Below are 25,919 nucleotides of genomic sequence, written 5' to 3' on the forward strand. Positions count from 1 at the left end.
GTTTAAGCGAAAGTAAGAGGCGACTTCATTGGACACTAAAAAAAACCCAAACATTTTGCAGCAAACAGCTACAGCAGCGAGTATTGGCAAAGTCCCCGACCTCATCACTCCAGCTGCATTTTAATGCCTTCATCATCATTCCTCTATTCTTTTCTCTCCATCTCTCCGTCTGTCCTCATTTAGCGCCTCTTCACTCTGCCCTTCATGGGCCATAAAGTCCCCCAAAACACTGACAGCTCTCGTCAGGTATCCTCGTCAGGTACACCTGCAGAACACCGGCTGTTTTACACACAGCCGTTTCCTTACTCACACTTCCGCATGGGTCGAGGAAATCCCGAGGGAACCAGTGCTGGAGAGAAAAAAAAAGTGTCAATGCTATCACTAACAGAAAGAAAAAAAAACCCCACACACAATGTGTCCCTCATCCGTTCCTTCAACAAAGTGAAATGAAAGACACGCTCTGAAATGGTAAAGGTAGACGTTTATTCTTTTTTTTTGGCCACAAATCAAAACGTGTCATGCTCACTTGTCACAAAAAAAAAAAAGTCTGTATATCGCATCGACCTTGCTGCCCGTGGGCTTTTCTCAGTACATATGTGAATAATAATAGCACTCTATGGAGATTGAAATGTTAAAAAAAAAAAAAAAAAAAAAAAGAAAAGTAAAGAAAAAAGAAAAGTCTAAGCTTCAGTCATGGTCATGTCCTTATCAGTTTATATGTATATACACTTGGATGGGAAATACTTAATGCACAGGTGTGTGGAGTTTTGTATGTGTTTGTGTATGTGTGTAAGTGACAGCGTCAGTCCCCGGAGGTCTTGATGACCTGGAACAGCGTGACGTTGTAAAGCACCTGGTGGCCGTTGTTCCAGGTATAGAGCACACGCTCACGTGGGTTGTAGTCCATCATGGAGATGTGTGAGTACTGGTTATGGAACGGGATGTCTGTGTACTCGTAGGTGGACGTGTTGGTGTAGTAGGCAAAGTAGATCTTGGCGCCGGCGAGATGCGAGTTGGTGACGTAGAGCGTACCGCAGATCATAAAAGACTCGCCAGCACTGCGCTTGGGAAAGCCCGTGTCCCACGTCTGCAGGATTTCCAGGCTCTCAGGCTGCAGGCGGCTGATGACGATGTTGCCGGCATTGGGGATGGTGGTGTACACGACCCACAGCCCGCTCTCGTCAGCCATCAGGTCGATATCGGATGAGCCACCCCAGGAGTACGGGAAGGTGTTGTTGTACCCGGCGCCGCTCAGACTTCGTTGCACCAGGACACTGCGTGAACGGAAGTGGTACTTGATCAGGATGTTGCTCTGGTACTTGTTGTAGTACAGGGAACCGTTGTAGACCACGTGACCCGTTCCGGCCCAGGGGTGAGGAAGGAGGTGCTGAACGAAGTTCTGACCCTTCATGAAGTCGTTCAGCGTGCGGTACTCGAGCACACGCCGGCCTTTGAAGTAGCCATCCATTGACCACACCTTGAGGAAACGACATAAGAAACGGAGAAGAGGTGTGAGCGGAAAGAGGGAGGGAAGGAGAAAGAGGGAAGGACGACAGTAAAAACGGAGATGAAGATATTAAAATAAATGAGGATGGAAGATGAACAGCAGGGCAGACTTATGAGAAAGGAGGGAGAGCGGAAAATGAAATGGAATTCAAATTTTTATTTGCTCCTCTGTGGCCCAGACAGTTTCAATAAAACAGTCATTAGGTTGATTAGCTGGGAAAAAGGTTTCAGCAGACATAATGATGCCTTCTAGAGTTTTCTCTCCACGGTTTAACTACCCAGGAAGACACGTGGACCCGACCTAGTTAGCAGAAAAACGGTGTGACAACGGGAAATAATAAATGAAGAACGCTAACAGCAGTACACGATGGCCTGTCTGTCGAATTCTCCGTTCTGATTGGTCAGAAGGTTTCAGTAGATCAGACAGCACCGAGAAACAGAGGATTACTACTAATCCACTTGTACAGCGCTTAACAGAAACACATTAAACACACCAGTTACTGTGGATACGGTGACAGTGTCAGTGAAGAGACTTTAATTGAACAAATTCGAAAAGGAGTCTCCATTGCAGGTGCTGTGTAACTTTCATTATTAAAGCTGTAAATGAAAAAAAAATGTAATTTGAGCTCAAAAAAAAAAAAAAAAAATCAGGATAGAGGAGAATTTTTTTCTCTTTAAAGGTGCCCTTCCACACAAAAGCATTTTTACTTGTATTTTTTAATATGTGTTCGGTCCATATGTGTTTGTGTTGTGTCGTGAATGTGAAAATGAACTGTTACCTCCCCGGTCAGTTCTAGCCAATTAAAAGAAATAAGGCGAGAAATCAGGTCAGTTGGAAAAGCTGGTCACTCTGACGTCAGAGTGACTGAGCTCATTAATATTCATGAGCTCTCCCACTTGAGACCACGCCCCCAGAATTCGTGTAGCTCAGTGAGTTTCCTATACAGCAAGGATGGCTGAACGTCAACGGGCTTGTGAAGAAGCCGTTCTGCCACAATTCAAGGTGATTGTAAACAAATTTCCTCTAGCCTAGGCTACTTATTGCACTGGGTGAATGAATAGTCATGCTCTCATATCCTAGCGGTTAGCCAATCGGAGCCAAGAAGCATAGCTCATTTGAATATTCATGAGAACTGGCGCAAATCGAGCTGAGTCTTCCTGCAGGCTTTCTATACCACACTAGAATGGCTTGAAACAAGGTAACCAAGGCATTTTTTCCACAAAGAAATGTTCCAGAGTCCATGGTAAACTTCAGACATTACCACAAAAGTAATGAAATACCTGTGGAAAACCCTAGACATTATTACATATTTCTATTTGACTTTGATATGGATGTCTTGTGGTCCAGAGTGTTGTGTTAATATTTGCTAGCTGCATGTCAGAAGTCAAGAAAATAAGGCAGAAGAAAAAACTATAAACAAGGACAACAAAAAATACAGAATTTAATCATAGTATAAAAAGTGTAGCCTATCACCTGTGGTGACTCTAACTGTGCGGTGTGTGTGTGTGTGTGTGTGTGTGTGTGTGTTCTTTTTTTTCTCTCTCTCTCTCTGTCTGTCTTGCTGTGTATATTCTTGTGCTCTTTACTCCACTGCTGCTGTTGCACCGTGACCTTTACCAGCTCACAGCAGCAAATCAATCCTGTTAGCATCTTTCTCTTCCTTGCGCACCATGCTTTCCTTCTCTCTCTCTCTCTCTCTCTCTCTCTCTCTCTCTCTCTCTCTCTCTCTCTCTCTCTCTCTTTGCCTGATCCGAGTGTCCCTCAGACCTCGGCTGAGATCTCCATCTTTTCATATTCATGTTGTCTGTGACAGAGCTTTCGGGGCGAGACGACAGATACGGCTAGCGCTTGCCTCTCTTATTCGTCCTTCACGCTGTAACGAGGTCCGACTGAGAAATCGGCCTCTTTTTTTATCTCTCTATTTTCCATTACTCTTGGTTGCTCCTTTTATCCCCATTCTCCATTTTTAATCCTCGCCTTTTTTAATCTCCCACTCAGAGTGAGCATCATATTTCCACGGTTCTAGTGGAGTTCATGTGTGTTTGAGAAGGTGTGGTGGTGTGATATGCGTTTGCGGAATGAGATCACAGGAATATGGTATGTTAAGCCTCATGTTGTATTTATTTATCTATTTATTTATTTATTTATTTATTTACTTACTCATTTAACTATTTATTCATCCCTGCGGTCAGCCTGTGGTCTCATCCAAGCCCGAGATGACCATTTGCTCCTCTTTAGCTTCGTTGTCGCAGGTGAACTTGATGATCTTGATGACAGTGTGATCGGTGATCGATACGGCTATTAGCCAGAGCTCCCTGATTTATATGTTGACTGATGTGATTAATTTATTTAATACAAGGACTAATGTGTTTCCAATGATTCATACTGTCATTAAATGCAGACAAAAGACCTGATCGAGGGATCTTAGCTGTTCACTATTCACTATACATTATATCATCCAGTTAAAGGTCCAGGAAAAACTCTTGCTTTCACAGGAGCAGATACGTAGCTACCAGGATTATATGAAATGGTGTCTAATGAGTGAATAATTTTTGGCTATTAAACATCACTTCAGGTGGTTTTATTACAGACCCACAGGTCATTTGGATATTGTCTGAACCAGAACAAATTTAAGTTCAAATTCAAATTTTATTTGTCACATACACACATACAAGTACGACATGCAGTGAAATGCTTTAAGTTTTCGCACACACTACCTCCAACTTTTAAAAAAATAATAAATTTATATATTTATTTTATTTATATAATGCAATTTGTTTGTTAAGTTTTTAAAATTTATTTATATATGCATTACCATTTTTCACATTTTTTAATTCAATATATTTTTACATTTTTCTATATTTTTAATCAATTAATTAATTAATTAATTTGTATATGCTATTATTATGCTGTCTTTTCAGTTTTCTTATATATTTTATGGGTAAATATAATTTTTTTTTTATCCATCTATTTTTATATTTGTCTATATTCTTATTAGCATTCTTTCCCCATATCTTTTATGACTATATTTGACATTTTTCCATATCTTTTATAAATTCATTTCTTTACTATATTTTTTTTGCCATATCATTTATCAGTGTATTATAATAGTTTATCTATATTTGTTTAACAAAATAGTTTTCCCTTTCTCACTTGTATAGTAAATTCATCGTACACACACACACACACACACACACACACACACACACACACATATATATATAGATATATACACATATATATATATATATATATATATATATATATATATATATATATATATATATATATATATACATATATATATATATATATATATACATATATATATATATATGTACACATTTTTATTATTCTATTCTATTATTTTATTATTTTATCTTATGGTTCCATTGTTATGACTATGTTCCATCCTGTGTGTAAAATACAATTAAAATTTCTATTTAAATTCATTATACTAACTTGCATAGAGGAGTTTGAGTTTGGTTTAGAAACTGACAAGCGGAGAACAAACAACATTGAAAATAGACGAACGTCTGTGAATAATTCTCGAGCTAACCTTTAATCTTTAATCCTTAGTCTGATCCGCTGCCTTCAGCTAACTCATTTACATAAAGGCATCTGATTGGTTAAATCATAGCACAGGATCTTTTACAGGATGCGAGCTTGATGGTTAAAAAACTAAGATGGTTTAGATGGTGGGGGAAAAAAAGTCAGTTTTTGGTTCAACCTGATTAAAAACCTCGCCTCGATCCACATCCGGAACAGAAAACCAGATTAAATCAGGCGTCTCTTGATTAAACCGTGGGAAAGAAAAATAACATACTAATTAACCTGGATTTCTCCTCCTCTTCACACCTGCTTCTTTCATGCAGGTTTCATGCCAAGATCATATCTGGATTGGGATTATCTCAATAAACACAGATTTCAATCTCATGCTATGTTGTGTCGTATAGTTCTTTTAAACCTCAGACCCTTTCTAACATAATATAGTGATTTTAAGAGATTTTTGTGTGATGATCAAAACAGGAAGTGTGTAATAATCTGTTCTGTCATGATGAATAGTGTTAGTCTACTAAGCCTAGTGTTTAGTCTTAAGGTGCGTCTCAAATTGTATACAAATTAGTTAGTAGTTTCTTTCACAGTGAAAATTCCATCAAGAAAAAGAAGGTCACTTTAAGTACCCAGTTTATGCACTTATTCAAATAAAAAATAATAATAAAAAGTGTAGATCGCAGGACACTGCATGCACTCACTGCTCGCGGCTTAGCACATGTAAAGTAAAATGGGCAGAGCTACAGTACCAGAGACTGATGTTGGATGAAAAAAAATTGTAAGATGGCATCCAGATGGTGCTCCGGTGGACGAAATGTCTTATGAATGTCTCTAAATTAAAAAAAGAATTAAAAAACATAAGCATGGTGTAAATGCGAAAGCTAGCAGATGTCATTTGCCATTGACTGGAAAACTGTATATAGACCTTCTAACAATCATACACTAGACATTAGAGTACAAGTGCATAGTGTAAGTGTGTAGTGCGTAATATGTCATTTGGGATCAGCCATCTTGAATTTTTTTAGCGCCTGGTAGCCCCGCCCCTTTTCCACTACATAAACAATGCTGCTAGTGTTGAATGGATGAAGCGTCCAACATTCCACACTTTCTTCTTTTCAAGTTAAATAAGTTGAACATCTTGCAGTGCACTTCTTCTTTTTGCAGTTCGATTTGTGACGCATCTCTAAATCTGCACAGCTTTAGGTACCAACCATCAGGGTTGAATTTATTGATTTATTGATTATTTGAATTTATTGAATCATAATGTAGGTGAAAATCATTCCTATTGAGCTTTTATGTCTTTAACACAGTATCTCTTTGTTCCATTCCTTCCTCTTGTTTTACTTTCCTGCCCTATTTTTCTCTCCTCTCCCTCTTCTTCTCTCCTCATCGTTTACCCCTCGTCTTTGTTCTCGTCTCCCCTCTGCAGTGGTTATTTTGGGTTGTTAGTTTTGTGCACTGCCCGGTAAGAGAAAGCTTTACTACATCATCTTCGTGAAGTGCTGTGTTAGGCTGTGGTGGAGCTGCTGCTAATTACTGCAAACTTTAGCCTAAGCAAGTTGTTAATATCTACGCTCAGTGATGAAGCGATTAATCAGACTCGGACAGGAGAGAGCGAGAGAGAGCGAGGGAGAGAGCGAGGGAGAGAGCGAGGGAAGAGTGGTGGTGGAGTGGGTTGTGAAAAGAAAAAAAAACGAAGTAAGGTATGGAGTGAGTGGAGAAGAGGTGGAGAAGAGTAGAGGAGGAGAGATGACCATCTATCAGTGACTCAGCTCTCTCCATGCAAGAGAACATCTTTCCTGCATCCATGACTCACACCCTGTGGGAGACTCATTATGTGTGCGAGTGCGTGTGAGTAAGAGCTTATGTGGGCATGTGTGTGTGTGTGTGAGTGAGCGTGTAAGTGCACGTGCAAGTAAGTGTCTCCTATCTCTAGAGCTGTGGTCATGTTATTTGCAGGATGAGCAGGAGAATGGAATAGTTTCTCTTACCCTGTTATCAGAGCTGGGAATCATGGTGTCCGTCATCCAGGAACCAAACCTAGAGCCAGAGGCGCGGATGGTGATGGGGTTACTGACGCCTGTTAGCTTCCCACAGCCTGGATTTAGACCACACACACACACACACACACACACACACACACACACACACACACACACACACACACACACATGCTGTAAATTCTTTCTGCTTCATGCTTCACTTACTATTTTTAACAGCATTAATAAACACTCATATACAGTATACTAGAATAGATTCTAGTAATAAGACCAAATAAACTCCTAAATATAGCAAATAAACAAAAAGTGTTTTAAATAATCCACAGCATCCAAATACATCTACAGTAGTGGTGTAACATAATAGCAAATATATAACTATAAAATATCTTTTTAGAACAAATCTGCTTCTTATGAATTCTTATGAATAACATCTGCCCTTCTTTATATTTTTTTAATTATTATTATTATTATTATTATTATTATTATTAGTATTAGTATTAGTATTAGTATTATTTATTATTATTATCATTATCATTATTATTATTTATTATTATTATTATTACTATTATTATTAAATATTTATTAGTATTTATATTGTTAATAAATATTTATATTATGAAATTATTTTTACATTTTATATAAAGATATATAATAAAATATACACACAAAAAAAAACAACAGCAAAAAAAGCAATATACAACAAGGGCAAGTGAAATGTGAGGTAATAGCAACTTAAAAAAAAGAAATAGAAAATGGAATGATGTTTTTCTATGTTTAATGGCCCACAGTCCAAGATAAAGAGGTTCTTTGAACAGTTAAATGTTCTTAGCTTCCTAAAAATTGTGTTACACTTAAAACCCTGTCTAGCGCTAATGGGGAAATCTAATCTTGCAGAAATTAAAAAAAAAAGAAAAGAAAGAAAGTAAAAAAGATTTTGAACAGAACTGTGATTTTCCTCGACTTTATGAAGTATCAGGCTCAGATCTTTGGAACGTGGAATAAAACGGACATAAGTCAGCTCGATTGAGTTTGTAATCAGATTCTGGCTGTCAAAATGTCTGTGATGCTCCTGCACCACACTGGGTGTGAATCATTCCCTCATTTTCCAGTATTTAAAGTGAGTTTAAAAGTCTAGAGGTTCATTTGCAGGAGAGAAACACGTAGCAGTTAAGGGAAGCCTCTCACTCACTCACTCATTCACTCATTCTTCTACCACTTATCCGAACTACCTCGGGTCACGGGGAGCCTGTGCCTATCTCAGGTGTCATCGGGCATCAAGGCAGGATACACCCTGGACGGAGTGCCAACGCATCACAGGGCACACACACACTCTCATTCACTCACACACTCACACACTACGGACAATTTTCCAGAGATGCCAATCAACCTACCATGCATGTCTTTGGACCGGGGGAGGAAACCGGAGTACCCGGAGGAAACCCCCGAGGCACGGGGAGAACATGCAAACTCCACACACACAAGGCGGAGGTGGGAATCGAAGCCCCAACCCTGGAGGTGTGAGGCGAACGTGCTAACCACATTTACTCAGAAACATGTATGCTCTCTAAAAAAGGTTCAATCTCCCGACACAAACTAAACACCTTCACTTGGTTCTAGGGTATTTGTCCCAGGACAACGTGATACTTCATGTACTTTTAAAGAGACTGGATTTTAAGGTTGGATTATATATTAGAGCCGATTAAGGATTAGAGCCTAAAGAATAGTGTATATTCAGTGTGTATAAACCAAACTGGAAACATTTGTCAGTTTTATCAAGATAAAAACAAATGCAATTGATGCTATTGATGCTCATTATTTTCTTTCTTGTTTCCTCACAAAGCCATTAGGTCCTTGGGAGCACCAGAAAAGCTCGGTTTATTTCATAAAGCAACCATCAAATTCTGTCTGGATAAATTAAAATCCAATTAATTCAAATCAATTTGATTTATTTGTATAGTGCTTTTAACAATTCAAATCGCTTTTAACAAATTGTCTCAAAGCAGCTTTACAGAAGTAAAAATGAATAAAAATGTAAAAGTACCCTAATGAACAAGCCTGAGGTGAGGATGATGAGGAAAAGCACCCTGAGAAACCTTGAGAGGAACCAGACTCAGAAGAGAACCTCATCCTCATTTTAGTGACACTGGACAGGAAATAATGTAAATAATGTAAATATAAATTATGTCCTTACTACAACAGTTTGTAATCGAGTGGAACCAAGAGGAACTTCCTGAGGAACTAACAGGTCAGCGCAATTTCCGAGTTCATTATAAACTTAACACTGATTCCTTCTGACCGAAGTCTCTGATGAAGACCCGAGCGCAAAGCTGACCGATGCAACAGTAGTTCAATGACAGTGTGAAAGTCTCCAAATGTTTCTATCCACAGCAATCCCATGAGTCATGAGTTGTCCATTAACGTGTCCTAAAGTACTCCACCTGTTACACCCTATATACAATAGCGATAATATAACCCAGACTCACGGCATAGTCACGACATACAGTAGTCACAAACTGTAATCTATTTGATTTGTGTTCGTGGACACGAATTTCCCTTTTTTTGTCGTGTCAATCAGCACGACTTTCGATCTAATGTATTTCAATAGGAAGCATCTTTCGTGTGTCTGCACCACGTTTTTGCTCGTTTGTTATTCATTTTTAAACTTTAAGCACTACATTACTCAACATTTAACCGTGAGATTTTATCCTTGTTTTTATTGCTTTATATTCTGTAGGGTACTAACCAGTGCGCTATGGTTTCTTCTCTGAGAAAAGCCGTCTTTCCATCTATTCGGTGTGTCAATCGGACAGTAAACTAAATACTACATTTAGAATTCGGGAAACCCTGAAAGCCTGCAGAAATTACGCAATCACCTTTGCGATTGGGTGATTTCTAGAGGCTGCGAATTCTAAATGTTCAAATTTGATCATTACATTCAAGTAACATTACCTGGGAAGTGGTTTGAGCGCAACGAAGGAGAATCCGCAGCATGCAGAAATCAGGAGAATCGAATAAAACGGATGGTCATGACATCGTATTGTTGAATGATCAAGCACACTTTTGTGTTTATGTGTTGAAAGAAAGATGAGAAGATCATTATAAGAGAATCGGCGGTGGGTCATCAGGTAGTTTTAGCTGACGTCTTCAACACAGTAAAAGTAAATAAAGCTCATGGGTACTGTAGTATTTAGTTTACTGTCCGATTTGACACACCAAATAGATGGAAAAACGGCTTTTCTCAGAGAAGAAACCATAGCACACTGGTTAGTACCCTACAGAATATAAAGCAATAAAAACAAGGATAAAATCTCCTGGTTAAATATTGAGTAATGTAGTGCTTAAAGTTTAAAAATGAATAACAAATGAGCAAAAACAATGCTTCTGAGTGGCAGAAAGAAAAACGTGGTGCAGACACGAAAGATGCTTCCTACTGAAATACATTAGATGGAAATTCGTCTCCACGAACACAAATCAAATAGATTACATTTTCGTGAACTGCCATGAGACTGGGTTGGGTAATACCCATTTCCAACCCAACTGAAGCCTGTAATGGTTTCCTTACAGTCCTTTAGACGATTATATCGTCGCTGTCGGGCGGAAACCTCGTATGTCCAAATTTGGTCAATTTCATGTTTTTTCACATATCGATGCTATTGGTCAGTCCCCACGTGGGTCTGTTATTTTTACAAGTTATTAACCAATCTAAAGTCTTGAAAATAGCTTGAGCGCAAATCTCATAACTCCATTGGACACTTCAACTGTCCACCTCTTCCTCACTCCGCGGGAGAGCTTCACGGCATATTTCTCCTCAAGAAGAGTCGCAACGAATCAACACGTCTTCTGAGGTAAATGTCTTCAAAACACTGGGCTCAAAGAAAAAAAATCTTGACCCCCGCTAGTTCTGGTGCTCGTCTGAGGACAGGAATTTAGCGCAAGACAATCCACTGCAACACGGACTAAACCCTGTGCACTGCAGAAAAGGTACGGCGTTTTTTTTTATTTCCTGAAAAATAACGGTTTTGGAGATACAAGGATTCCGCCCGACAGCGACGATATACGCGCATGCTAGTTAGCCTGATGTCTTTAACTGCACAGAAAAATAACTGTGAAAGAATCATGAACCTGTCGTGCCCCGAAGACAACACGTGAATGATAGTAGGTGTAAAAGGGTTCAACAACAAACTATCCTAATGAGATTCAATGGCATGAAAGGTATTCAGAATCATCCTGCATCCAGAATCAGCGACTGGTTCCGATAATACAAGCTTATTTATGCCTGAGCGAGGACAAATTACGTTTTCTCAGATAATCTGTACGCGTGTGGCGTTTGTGATAAAAATACACCGAGACAATTTGTCACATGCCAGCACAGGTTACGGAAAGCCAGTTCTGAAACGATTAGCTGAGCTATGATGACTCAGTGTTTGTGTTTTGTATATGTCTGTAATTGATTTATGAAAAACTTTCGATCGGTCATTAAAAAAACCTGGATGTAATATCCAAGCTAAATGGCTGATTAGAATAGAAACTCAAGTAACCACTAATTACAATCTGCAAAGTCCTAATTGTGTTAGCTTGGATTTGCATAATTCTAATTGTATGGCTGTAGTTTCAATCAATGAATCTAATTCCAGGTCACCGTTGTGCGTTCCTAACTATGCATATGTACATACAAGTTTGATTTAAACTCGAAGCCGTTCATTAAACGAAGACTTTCGGCTGGCTTGACGGATTTCTGCTGAGGCAGCCGAAACTACGCTGCCAAAGGCAGAACTTTTAACATAGTGCAAGTTTTCTATTTGGACTCAATCAGCAGCAAAGGTCTGTAAGAATAGCAGGTCTAGTGTCTCATATTATGCCATTTTTGTTGGTTGTCAAATATTTCAAAGGTCACTTACTCCTTGAAACTGAAAATTCATCTTGCACTGATGGCTAGTCATGAGATTAGATGTGAAGGCTAAAATCTAATATCTATCAATATCTTGAGCAGGAAGCTATTAAGTTTGAGCAGTGCATTATATTACAAGGTTTCACAGACGCCTTGATAAGAATGATAGGAGGCAAACTATTAGTGCTTAAAACATTTAAGCAGCTGCATGATTTTGTGAGAAGTGGAGCTCAGTGGTTAAGATAGATGACTGATCGTAAGGCTGTGAGCTCAAAATGAGATAAATGTCATTCTGGATGTTGGTGTCTACCAAAGTACCGTAAATATAAATTGTGTATAATGCTTTGGCTCATGCAACGTTTCGTTTAAAATGAAAACACGTCCAAAACAAAAAAGTGTTAGACTTCAAGTTGTCATCTACTGTAGGCTTGACAAGGTCTGTCTAGATTTACTTACTTTATTATAAAACCATTTGTGGGAAAATATAACGATGTAGTAAATATCCCACATCATTCACATTTATTGCACACATGACATTACCGATCATGTGTTTCGGAAGTGTCTCAGAAAATATCAGCAATAAAATGGACGCCAAATTTACACCTGACATAATTGTCACTGATCTGCTACAAAATCTACAGTCTGGGCTAGAAAAAAAAACCCATGGCATTGCTTCTATGTGTTAGTATAAAAAAAAAAAATCAGAATTATACTTTAAATTCAAATTTACTTCAATTTATTTTTATGTTTAAAAGACAGGGAGACGGGTTTAGACATGCTTTGAAAGAAGCTCTCATCCGGAGTAACTACAGTACAAAATGATTAGAATACATCATAGCCGTCTAGTCAGAAGCTTCCATCCATCCATTTTCGGTTCTGTTTATCCTACACAAGGTCACGGGGAGCCTGAAGTCTATCCCAGGGGACTTGTGGCAGAAGGTGGGGGACACCCTGGAAAATCACACAAGCAGAATCCACACCCTACGGACAATTTAGAGATGTCAATCAACCTACCTCGCTTGTCTTTGGACTGTGGGAGAAATCCCCAAACTCTGTGGACACACGGCAAAGGGGGGAATCGAACCTCCATTATTTCTAACCACTAAAGTACACCATGTACACAGTCAGTAACTAAAAAGGACCAATTCCAGCTTAAGTAAATCTGAGAAACTTTAAATGTCAAGGCTGTGAAATACAAAAAATGTCACCCTAGATCTTGTCTGAGTAAGTTGTACTTTAGACTTTTGTGGATGAAATCGAGAGATCAAGCAGTACCGAACGAAAAGAGAAATTTAGCTGAAGATCCAGGACACGGATTCAGAGAGAATGTGAAGGATTAGATCTCAGAGAAGGTCACACCAGGCACTATACATTTGTCACAACAGAGTAAAGTTCTGAATCAAGGAACATGGATAACATTGCAAAACCCACATTAGGACGAAACCTTTATACTTTAGTCTTTTTGCCAAGCTAGTGAACTTTATAATATCAAAACAAAGGTGTCATGACTGAGCTCGGACTTTGGCCATGTGCATTTGTTAATGTTTGGTGTCACGTGTCTGCCCGCCCTTGTCTCTTCCTCCCCGCCTCTGCACACCTGTTCCTCGTGTGTTAATTGTTGTTAGTATTTAGTCGAGCCACGTTGCCTTAAGCAGCACGGAATCCTGATGTTGTCCTGTTGTTGTCTGTCTGTTGTCGTTGTTCTAGTCGTGTTTGGTTTTGTGTTTTTATTTAATAAATTCTGGTTTATTTTATGCTATCCTGCATTTGGGTCTGTTTTTACCCCGCGTCCCTGACAAAAGGGTCCTTTGGGGGTAATTTTTGATACGTTTCCTTATTCTAAGTTCCTACATAGATGCTAAAGGAAGAAACAAAGGCTTCACACATGACAATAAAAGAGAATAGAAAAAAAGGAGAAAAGTTCTGCAGCTAGAACCTAATAAAACGACGACAAATGGCTTGGATTAACACTGCAAGGCATTTGACACAAAAGGTTATGTTCATCTTCCGGTAATTATGGTCATATGAAAAGCTTTAAAGTTGCATAATTTGGAGATAATCACTACAATATTCGGAATTAAGGCTTTCCTCTCAGTTATCAGTGTGAATAAAAGTGTTAATAACGCGATCACACTCATTCCACACCCACACAAAACACTCTCCCTCATTCTCACCCAGCTTCTGCATGCAGGAATGCAGGCGTGTCTCCAGTAAGAGGACTCTCTGCCGGAGCTCCTCATAGTCGTAGGCTCCCATCTCCTCCTGGATGGCCATGAGAACCAGCGAGAGGTTTCTCACTTCGTCTCTCAGTCGCAGGATCATCTGTGCATCCGTCTTATACTGCTCAAGCACTGGCAACAGGGGAAGCAGCTGAGTCACTTTGTCCTTTAGGTCCTAGTAGACAGATGGAGAGAAAACAGTTAGGCTTCATCTCATTTCATTTCATGTCTATTATTGGTTCAGGTCTTTGGAAGACACCAAACGGAAAATTGGTTGGACTTTTTTTCCATACTGCCTAGAAGGGGTAGGTAGATATGCACCCTCTTTAATATCAACTTCATTGAAGCAAAACTAGGAAAAACTATTTAAGCTTAACGTGTATGTCTGATTCCATTGCCTATACATATCGTCGCTGTCGGGTGGAATCCTCGTATCTCCAAAACCATTATTTTTCAGGAAATTAAAAAAACGCCGTACCTTATCTGCAGTGCACAGGGTTTAGTCCGCGTTGCAGTGGATTGTCTTGCGCTAAATTTTTTTTCTTTGAGCCCAGTGTTTTGAAGACATTTACCTCAGAAAACGTGTTGATTCGTTGCGACTCTTCTTGAGGAGAAATATGCCGCGAAGCTCTCCCGCGGAGTGAGGAAGAGGTGGACAGTTGAAGTGTCCAATGGAGTTATGAGATTTGCGCTCAAGCTATTTTCAAGACTTTAGATTGGTTAATAACTTACATTAACTTACAAAAATAACAGACCCACGTGGGGACTGACCAATAGCATCGATATGTGAAAAAATATGAAATTGACCAAATTTGGACATACGAGGTTTCCGCCCGACAGCGAAGATATGCTAAAATATCTGAAAGAAGTCAATTTGAGCCTCTTTAAATTGCCTCTGTAATCCCATATGTTGAGAATTGACAGTGTATAGAACCAGGCAAGTAATAATACATATTATTTAAAATAAAAACTTTCCTTTTGTGTGTAAGGGCACACATGATTGGGCCAAATACAGATTCAGCTCAGAATATTTTGAGCAATAAATGGATACAGATACTGAAAGTGACACTGCATAGTGAAAGTGACATAGGAACTACGTAAACTGAGTAGTTTGTAAACGTGTACTTACATTTGCACTAAACTACAATCAACAATCAATCTGCAGTCAAGTTCAGATGTCTGCTGTGAAGGCTCCTGGTTCTTTTTCTGCTTTTACCATTATATCATTGCATATTGTTATGAGTTCACTGAGCGCTGAGGCATCGCAATGCTGACACATTTCATCGAAGAGCATCCATGCAGATTTTGCACATCTGTTGAAATGATGTCCTGACTACAGACTTATTTGGCTTCTGTCTTGGTAAAAAATGTTTGTAGTTAGTAAGCCCTTGTGGAAAAATCCACATGTGGCATCTGTGACTTTGAGAAAAGGCTTGGGAGCAGATGGAGCAGTAGATCGGATTAATAATTAAAAATGAATGCGGATGTACAAAACAGCATGCAGTCAGAGAAGGCATGCTTTGGGAGAGAGGGAACTGTGTGTGCCGTTGGCCGTTTGACTGGGTAGTGTGGCAGAGCTTCTGGCAAAACAACATGGCCATGTCAAATCAAGCAGTTTTCATTGTAAATTGTGCTTTTTGTCAAATCTGTTCCTTTGCTTCATGCTCAAGTCTCTACGCAAAATTACCCAGCAGTTGTGGCTAGTTTGGTAGATAGTTTAACCATTGCAAGCACTTACCAACTGAGAATCAAGTTTGTACCTTGTGCATTTTTTATTTTACTTTTAGTCACCAGTGGCCAACAGTTCAGGTTCAAACTGTACAAAAATTCTTCATGTTGTTGCAGTTTGATCCATATATTTATATCTCAAACAAAAAGACATGATATCTTGTGTTATCCCTTTCCAATCCACTAACTGCCGTATCTTGGTCCAGTACGCAGCAGGTCCAGAGCCTATCCTGGGAACACTTGGTTCGAGGTAGGAATCTACCCTGGATAGGAAACCAGCCCACTGCTTACACATTCACACCTCTTCCTCACTCCGCGGGAGAGCTTCGCGGCATATTTCTCCTTAATAAGAGTCGCAACGAATCAACACGTCTTCTGAGGTAAATGTCTTCAAAACACTGGGCTCAAAGAAAAAAAATCATTGTACAGTATATTGATGCAGATTAGACTGAAATAAAGTTTTTGGGTCTGTCACGGCCACCCCATTGCAAAAAGTCTTGCTGGTGGCATAGCTCACACATCATGAATTAGGCATATAAAAGGGAATGAGGAATCAGGTGTGTATTACTATTGCTAGCCACAGGAAGTGTGGCTGCTTCTTCCTTGTTAAGGTTTGTTGTAAATCCGGTGATGGAGCACCTCTCAGACCAGCGGCGCTGCATCATAAATCTCATTTTTCCGTTTTGAGTCATGAAAATTTGGTCTCATTAATCTGCCGGCCTGCCACAGGCGACTTTGAGCTCCCCACATTCATCAGTTGCTTGTGGTAAAATAAAGCCTGCCTTCTGCAGAACGGCTCTTTGAACCATCGCGCAGCACCACAGCGAGACTCCCCTCAAAAACTGACTTTTATTCTTTATTCATTGAAAATTTATTGATAGATGAACTGCAATTTTGAGGACATGTTTTGAATAATTCTCTTTGGGATGATGGTGAGAGAGGTGGAGTGACATGATTGAGTTTAGTCTCATAGATGACTGGACCCCTGAGGCAGACATACTATCTCAGGCTCTCCTCCAATCATTAGGCAATGAACGACTTGGTCGGAATATTAAAGCCTGCTTTAGCATAAGCTCTAGAACTCAGACTAATCTCGGATCCTGGAGGATGAGTGGGTCGCAGAATGCGACTCGGTTTTAAGAAGATAAAAAAGTGCACTAATCACAGGCCCTTCTTAGTCTTTGGGAGATAAGTGGGTCATAACTGTTAATATGTGTGGTCTGGCTTATCAGTAAAAAAGGATAGAACACAAATACAACTCACAAGTGTGCTCGTTTATTACAAAAAAAACTAAATCTTGCTTTAGGTCCTCATTTATATTCTTCTGAAGTCCGTCGAAGGAACAGTGCTTAAGGGCTTGATTATACACAGAAATCAGTTGTGTGGGTCATCACGACACAGATTGTGTGACTCTGATTTGCTGTTTCTGATGTATCTCTCTAAAGAGCTGTGTATGCAACATAACAACTCAGTGCCTGAGTTCTTGGCCGGTTTTGGCCTTTCAAACAATCATCAAACCTGAGCTCAGTCTGTGATTTTTTTGAGTTCAGGTTCTCGGCTCCTTTAGGAATGCTGAGCTGTTCAAATGTGTTCCAATCTAATGTCAGTAGATTTGCACAGTAATGCCAGTAATGCCTAAGAACCGGTTTGTCTTTCCACCGGCTAGAGAGCCGTCAAAGAGTCTGACGTCACTGTATACGTGTCACGTGTCCCAGCAACGTTAGCGCAGCAGCGGCAAACACAAACACATCAACAATGGCGTTTGTTACTTTACTGTTAATGCTCATGGCTTTGTGAACCTACATTAACATCCAAACGCGGTGAATCCAACGTGTACGTGCAGCTCCATGTAATCTGTATAAACGGAGGTTGTTATCGAGAAAGTACATAACGTTATTTTATCATTAACACAGAAAAAAGTTAGCCTTAGCATGTAGCTACGTACTATCGTGTGCTGATAATGTATGATATCGCGGTAAAGTAAAAGTGTATTAAACATTAGTATACTTAAGGTACATTATCAAATGCGCTAACAGTAGCCCCGCCCACAGCCCCTGACACAAGCGGTTCTTAAGTCTAGACCAGCAACGTTTTGGTGCTACTTAAGAACCACTTTTCCTGGTTCAGAGACGGTGCTTTGGCTGTCGAAACAGAAAGAACTGGTTCTAAATTGGGCTCTGGCTCCGAACCAGCACTCAAACTACCTCGGTGGAAAAGGGGCATTAGATCACACATCTTGACATACGGTATTTACGACACCGGTTTATCACAATGCTGCTCATGTTATTCTGTTCACTGTACCGTGAATTCAGTAAACTCTTATTCTAGTAACTCTAAAATTCCTGCACATATTCGTCTAACATTTATTCTTCTCTGAAGGTTTTGAAGACTGCAACAGTGGCAACAAAAAAGGCAATGAAAACCCCTGTCTTGGACAGGAAACATCTGACATCCTTCAGAAGCGGCAGCTGGACGCAGGTCATTTACATAATGTGAATGGAAGTGAATGACTAGCCCAGAAAATCAATCATGTTCATAAATATTGGCACACGATTTTTATTTAATACATCAACTCATAGTTTTTTCAACCTCTGAAAGTCCTGGTTTGTTATTCATACTGTATTAGTTATTCTTAAAGCATTTTTTTTTTTTTGCAGTAACACATTCAGTACAGACAGAAGGAAGAAGGTCTGGGAGAAGAAGAACAAGAGGATGTCTAGACTCTCTGTAACTTCCTGAGAGTTTTCATTTAAAAAGAAAGATAGATGAGATACAGTCACAACATGTTGTAGGCAAATCGGTATTTCAGACACATTTGCAGGACTAATTTGTTTCTAGAAAAATCTCAGTGTGTAATTTGTGTCAAAATGCATTTACATGGAGGTTTTGTGGTGTGTGTGTGTCATGCTATCGTGTCACGCTAGTGTGATTCTGGTGGGCTTCCAAATACCTGAGTGACTCATCAGGGTGGAAATAGAGATGCACCAACTCAACTCATAATGTCTGACTCATTTTTGTTTCTGGTATGTTTATAGTCAAACTAAAAATGTATGTTTTTTACTGGAGGGTCAGTAATGTTGATCTGGATGCTAGATTTAGAAAATACAGAAATACTTAAATGTTAAAGTACAGTATAACAAGTGCGTCGGATCGGTCGCGCACCTTCGTAAAGGTTCGTCAAGGTAGCGCTGGGGTGGACGATGAGTCAAATGCTAGCTACTGTAGCTACTAGCTTGTAAGCTCTTACTAGCACACAGGAGTCAAATCTTATAGCATTCGTGGGTTTCAAAATCAAAGTATAATCAAGCTTATGTGATTTCTTCCAGGCTGCAATTGTGGTTTCTGGGTAATATCTAGTGGAAAAAAGTGTTTATTGAAGATGAATGAATGAATTAGCATTGAATTAGATTTCATCCACCCGAATGCAAATCTCTACTGAACTCATATCTGCTGCACATTTGCAAGTGTTTTTTCTGTATTTTTATTACACCAATCTAACTCTGTAGCAATATTCTACTGGATATTACTTTAGGTTGCAGCATTTTGCCTTTTTTTTTTCTAAAAACATTTTGCTGTCGTTGGTATTTTGCCTTGCCAGGCTCCGTCCATTTATTTCAATTCCTGTTCCAATCCTGTGATTCTGGAGACTCTGTATTTCATCTCACTGTAAATATGGATACGAATACAGTGTCTCAGTGTATATATATGAATGAGATTACAATAAATATGGACTTGATACCTGAAAGCTCTTGGGGTTGAGGCTGCGTGGGTTCTCCGAAGCCGTCTTCAATTTTCCATCCACTGTTTTCATCAAGTTCTCAGTGTCCCTGACATACTGTAAATCCCGGTAGGTCCTTAAATCCAGCACTTCCATAGACTGGGTAATGTTCTGGACCTGTCAATCACATACACACATATACACACATACACGCTGAGGTTACTGTGGGTTAAGCCTGTGAGTTTGTTTGGGTCTGAAGGGATCACACGGCCTCAAGAGCTTTTTGGCACTAAAAACTGTCTCTACATCAGCTTCACACACACATACTTACACAGACACACACATACACACACATAGCATGGAGTGTTATTATTAAAGAAGGTAGTAAAAGCTGTTTCATTCTGAAGACATCCTCGAGACCTCGTGCAGAGAGGGACTGACCCCTGGTGTCCTCATTAGTGTTTGTTTTATAAGACAGAGGTGTTCGAGCCACACAGCTGTTGCCTGATCCCCCCCCACACACACACTCCAACACACACTTCATTGTGTGAGTGTGTGTATGAGTTTCCAAAACTGCTAACTATTGTCAGAGCTCTGCACTTTAACACCACATACAGTACACAGCTGCCTCTAAAAATTGTAGATCAGTCAATCAACACGAATCCGGACTGATCAACATCTTCTTGCCCCTCTACAACCACCCCTCCCCCCTCTCCTTTCCCCATCTCACATTAGTAATCTTCCGGCTGGTGCTTTCATCTCCGCTCGCCTTTCCCGTTTGAGAGATACACTAATGTGCCATGCTCGCTTTCTGTCGGGGCAAATGGAGAACGTCTGGAGTTTATTAATGTGAAATAAAATCGATAACTTCGATAACATTAGACACATTCTGTGTAATACTATTCTGTACACATTCTGTATATTGTTTGTATATCGTATATTGGCTAAAAATTCGGAATAGACAGAAACAGAACGATGGGTTTAATGATTACAGTTTAGAATATAGCCAAATTTTGATATATTTCAGATTATTAGTTTACCGTTTCTGTCTTTTTCTGTTCGATCGTGAGGTAGAAAACATTGTCACCTCCCAAACCAAGGTTTGATCTTGAGCACTAGTTACTATCTGAACAGATGTTCACATGTGATCCTGATGTTCATGTGGGTTTCATCTGGGTTCTCCGGTTTCCTCCTACCATCCAAAAATGTCCAAAAAATCCAAAAAAACATTTTGGTAGGTGGACATATATGCTAAATTGGCCAAGGCATGAATATGTGTGTGTGTGTGTGTGTGTGTGTGTGTGTGTGTGTGCTTGACTAGTGTCAGTCTTTTTTTTTTTTTTTTATAATTTTTGGACATAGAGATGCTGAAGAAAATATTAAATGTCTGTGCATCACATGAATCCAAGAACACTCATTTTGAACATTTACAGTACTGAAGTAACTCTAGGAATACAGTAAAAAAAATATTCTCACAGCTCTGTACTGCTAGTTGCTAGGTAAAGTCGGTACAACTAAACGAGTTTCTAACTCGTTAACTTATATATACTGTATGATCATGCTTGAATCTAATAAATTGTGGCATCTACATCTACAGTGACCCTGACAAGTTTAATATGCTTTACGAAGATGTGTGACTGGAAACAAAAGTTTAACAGTCCTACAGTATAATATAAACTGTAAACTATATGCTTTACGAAACATGTACTGCTTATGTCATTGAGAAATTGCTTTAAGATACTGTTTGGTTAAGCAGCTGCTGAACAAAAGACAATGTCAGCTATCTGGGGACAAGTCAGCATCCTGGTTTTAATGATCAATAAATCATTAATATATCCAGTATGCATATATCCAGGTTGTCAGGTTTCAGGGAATCTCATTGTGCATGTGCTAAGCATAAGCGTAATTAAGTATGTATAGTAAATGGCTACCAGTCTGAAAACAAAGTGGATTCCGGCGCTCATTGATTTCTCTCGCCTACACAACGTCTCATTCCGGCTCCCAGGGCAAAACCATTCCACCTGAACATGATAATATCTAGATACCCTGGACCTGGAAAATCAGATAGGCGAGGCAGAAGAGAGATGGATTATGAGATAACAGGAGCAGAGGTTAATATTCATTCACAGAAGCACCCCATTGATTAAACTGCAGATCTGTTGAGTCAATAACATGCCTCTTCCTTAGCATCACCCCTCTTTTTTCTTTTTTCTCTATTCCTCCGATTTCACACTCCTTTATTTTTTCCCCTTCTGCTATCTCAGGACCCTTTGCATGGCACATAATAAGTAGCCTCGGGCGATATCCTATATAGATTCCTTTCCCTCAGCACAAACACCATCGTGTCCTCATTAGTGTTGAGATTCACTGTTGTGGTCAGTACACTATTATCCTTCGATGCAATTTATGTCTGTGTGTTTTAGAGAGAGAGAGAGAGAGAGAGAGAGAGAGAGAGAGAGAGAGAGGGCAAACGAGAGAGCGAGAGAGAGAGAGAGAGAGAGAGAGAGAGAGAGAGAGAGAGAGAGAGAGAGGGCAAGAGAGAGCGAGAGAGAGAGAGAGAGAGAGAGAGGGCGAGAGAGAGAGAGAGAGAGAGAGGGAGAGAGAGGGCAAGAGAGAGAGAGGGCAAGACAGAGCGAGAGAGAGAGAGAGAGAGAGAGAGAGCAAGAGAGAGAGAGAGAGAGAGAGAGAGAGAGAGAGAGAGATTATAGTATACTGCAAAAACGTATCTAAAACGTATCTATTTTTTACTGTTAAATAGATTATTATAAAACAAATATATCACAGTATTCATTCTATATTCATTTCTAGACTGAAACAATCATTTCAAGCAACTACATCTATATAAGTAAAGTTATCTGCTACTAAAGTAGAAAAATATCTGAGGAATGAATTAAGAGATTGATTGATTGCTTGATTCCTTGATTCATCTTCAGTTTATACTCAGGGTCGTAGAGAGATGGAGCCTCTCCTGGGAAGACTGGATGTGAAATGGTATACTAGTCCATTATAGACCACCATACACACACGCGCACACGCACACACACACACACACACACACACACACACACACACACACACACACACACACACACTTACACCTCATTCACTCCTAAGGCTAATTCAGTCAAATCCACTAAACATGGAACGTGAACATGTCCTGAGCAATGCTATTCACTGAACCATTATAAAGCCCCAAATAAAAACATCACAAGGCTGACATTAGTTAAATGACTACACATCATAAATTAATAATGATATGTTTGTTTATAAGGGGGCACGGTGGCTAAGTGGTTAGCACGTTCGCCTCACACCTCCAGGGTCGGGGTTCGATTCCCGCCTCCACCTTGTGTGTGTGAAGTTTGCATGTTCTCCCCATGCCTCGGGGGTTTCCTCCGGGTACTCCGGTTTCCTCCCCCGGTCCAAAGACATGCATGGTAGGTTGATTGGCATCTCTGGAAAAATTGTCCCTAGTGTGTGATTGCATGAGTGAATGAGAGTGTGTGTGTGTGCCCTGCGATGGGTTGGCACTCCGTCCAGGGTGTATCCTGCCTTGATGCCCGATGACGCCTGAGATAGGCACAGGCTCCCCGTGACCCGAGGAAGTTTGGATAAGCGGTAGAAGATGAATGAATGAATGAATGTTTGTTTATATTACAGTTTTTACCGATTGCTTACACACAAAATCTTTTCATGTCACACGATTTTTGAAACCTCTCACTCAAAGTGCAAAACTACATACTGTACCAAATCTTCAAAACCATAAGCTATTTCTCAGCCTTTGACTCAGTTGTCAATTGCATAAAACACTTTTTTCAAAACACTACACACAATTCTCTACCTAAAACACAAAGATCTATCAGGAAGTGACTTGCTTTCCTTTTCCAAACACAACCAATTAAAATGCTACACTTAGTCACCAGGTCACACAGACACATCTGCAAACACTAATTGCACAAACCAATCACTGCTTTACTTTGCAGTAGTATAGATAGGCCTATAAATAGGTCAAAGATCAGATTACCTGTTTTGAACAATGGATGCTAACAATGAACAGAGAGCAAGAGGTGTAGGAGGAGGAGGAGGAGGAGGAGGAAGGGGAAGAAAAGGACGAGGGCAAATAAGAGAAGGAAGGAGAGCCATCTCTGATGAGATTAGGGCAACACTTGTTGATCATGTAATCAACCATGGTTTGACCGTGAGAGAGGCTGGACTGAGAGTCCAGCCCAACTTGAGTCCATTTACAGTGGCGTCCATAATTCGAACCTTCAGAAATGAGAACAGGTATGCAACTATGTAATGACTATTTTAGCATTATAGTAACGTACTGTAAAATACGTATGACTGCACAGTATGGCATAAACATTTGTAACTCTAAGCCATCCATTTACTACACTGCATTGAATGAATGAGGTTGGTCATCATGCTGTATTACATTTTTTTGTAAATGGCTTACAGTTCCTATGCTGGACACATACTGTGTTTGAATTCTGTACAGAGTGGAAAGGCTAAGACATCATCGAGGACGAGGACGCTTGTTTACAGATGTACAAGAGACTGCAATTATCTGGTTTTGGCCAACAATGCAATTAGGATTCGAGAGATGAGAGAGCACGGGGCACGGTGGCTTAGTGGTTAGCACGTTCGCCTCACACCTCCAGGGTTGGGGGTTCGATTCCCGCCTCTGCCTTGTGTGTGTGGAGTTTGCATGTTCTCCCCGTGCCTCGGGGGTTTCCTCCGGGTACTCCGGTTTCCTCCCCCGGTCCAAAGACATGCATGGTAGGTTGATTGGCATCTCTGGAAAATTGTCCGTAGTGTGTGATTGCGTGTGTGATTGCGTGTGTGATTGAATGTGTGATTGCGTGAGTGAATGAGAGTGTGTGTGTGCCCTCTGATGGGTTGGCACTCCGTCCAGGGTGTATCCTGCCTTGATGCCTGATGAAGCCTGAGATAGGCACAGGCTCCCCGTGACCCGAGGTAGTTCTGATAAGCGGTAGAAGATGAATGAATGAATGAATGAATGAGATAAGAGAGCATATCTTGAGTAATGACACCATATTCAACAACATCAATGCTGTAAGCCTGTCGACCATACAACGCATCCTCCAACGGCACCAAGTGACGATGAAACAACTTTACAAGGTGCCATTTGAGAGAAACTCTGACAGAGTCAAGAATCTGCGACATGACTTTGTAGAGGTATGTATGCAACACTACTTCCAGTACTTCAGACATACCATATTTACTCATCTGTATATAATTTTGTCTGTTACAGAGAGTATTGGAGATGGATGCCCATGTAATTCGTCATGAATTTATTTATGTGGATGAGGTTGGCTTCAACCTCACCAAAACCAGGCGCCATGGATGAAATGTAATAGGACAGAGGGAAATTACCAATGTCCCTGGACAGTGTGGGGGTAATATAACCATGTGTGCTGCCATCACTCAAAACGGGGTCCTCCATCACAATGCCACACTGGGTCCATACAACACCGGCCATATACTCACTTTTCTGGATGCAATTCACACTATGCTTGTCCCTGATCCAGATCAGGCACCTGCTAGGTTTGTGGTTATATGGGACAATGTTAGTTTTCACCGGGCTGTTCTGGTCCAAAACTGGTTTGCCACCCATCCACAATTTGTAGTTTTGTACCTACCCCCATATTCACCTTTTCTAAATCCCATAGAGGAATTCTTCACAGCCTGGTGCTGGAAAGTGTATGATCACCAACCCTTGGCCCACATGCCACTTCTCCAGGCAATGGAGGACGCATGTGGGGACGTAGAGGTTGCCTCTGTTCAAGGTTGGATACGCCATGCTAGGAGATACTCCCCTCGATGTTTGGCAAGAGAAAACGTAGCTTGTGATGTGGACGAAGTATTGTGGCCAGACCCAGCTCGGAGAAGAGATGAAGCTTAGCACTGGGGACTGCACTCCCCCCCTTCCCCCCTGCAATTCCTGGACTGGGTCCCCACACACAACTTACTGTATTCTACTGTAAATAATATACTTTTGGTTTACATGTTTATTGTTTTGTTGTATGCTAATGTATACAACAGTCATTTTTGGCCTAATACATATTTTCTGTTTCTACATTGCATACTTGTTACCCCTCTCAGCAGATTACTTTCACTGTAGAACACTGTATTGAAATGTAGATATAAGCCTATGAAAGACCAAAGAGCTTTAGATTTAGAACAGCAGTGTTTACATGGTATATCCAGAAATGTATTATTATGAAAGAGGTGTTTGCCATTTGATGCAAATGCTTCATTCTGACATTCTGGCATTTTGAAGGAG

At 40.1% G+C, this 25,919-nt stretch overlaps 1 protein-coding gene across 1 annotated transcript in view; it reads right to left on the reverse strand.

Moving 5' to 3' along the window:
* Positions 1 to 461: 461 nt before the first annotated feature.
* olfm2a (olfactomedin 2a) overlaps positions 462 to 25,919 on the reverse strand; it is a 58,195-nt gene continuing 32,737 nt past the window's right edge. The window contains exons 3-6 of the mRNA XM_060857169.1: positions 19,637 to 19,792; positions 14,125 to 14,344; positions 7,054 to 7,160; positions 462 to 1,477 (exon numbers count right to left, since the gene is read on the reverse strand). Coding sequence (XP_060713152.1) covers positions 803 to 1,477; positions 7,054 to 7,160; positions 14,125 to 14,344; positions 19,637 to 19,792 — 1,158 coding nt within the window. The 3' untranslated portion in view covers positions 462 to 802. The remainder of the gene's footprint in view (positions 1,478 to 7,053; positions 7,161 to 14,124; positions 14,345 to 19,636; positions 19,793 to 25,919) is intronic.

Source organism: Tachysurus vachellii, chromosome 21 (assembly GCF_030014155.1).
Source record: "Tachysurus vachellii isolate PV-2020 chromosome 21, HZAU_Pvac_v1, whole genome shotgun sequence".
NCBI lineage: Eukaryota > Metazoa > Chordata > Actinopteri > Siluriformes > Bagridae > Tachysurus > Tachysurus vachellii.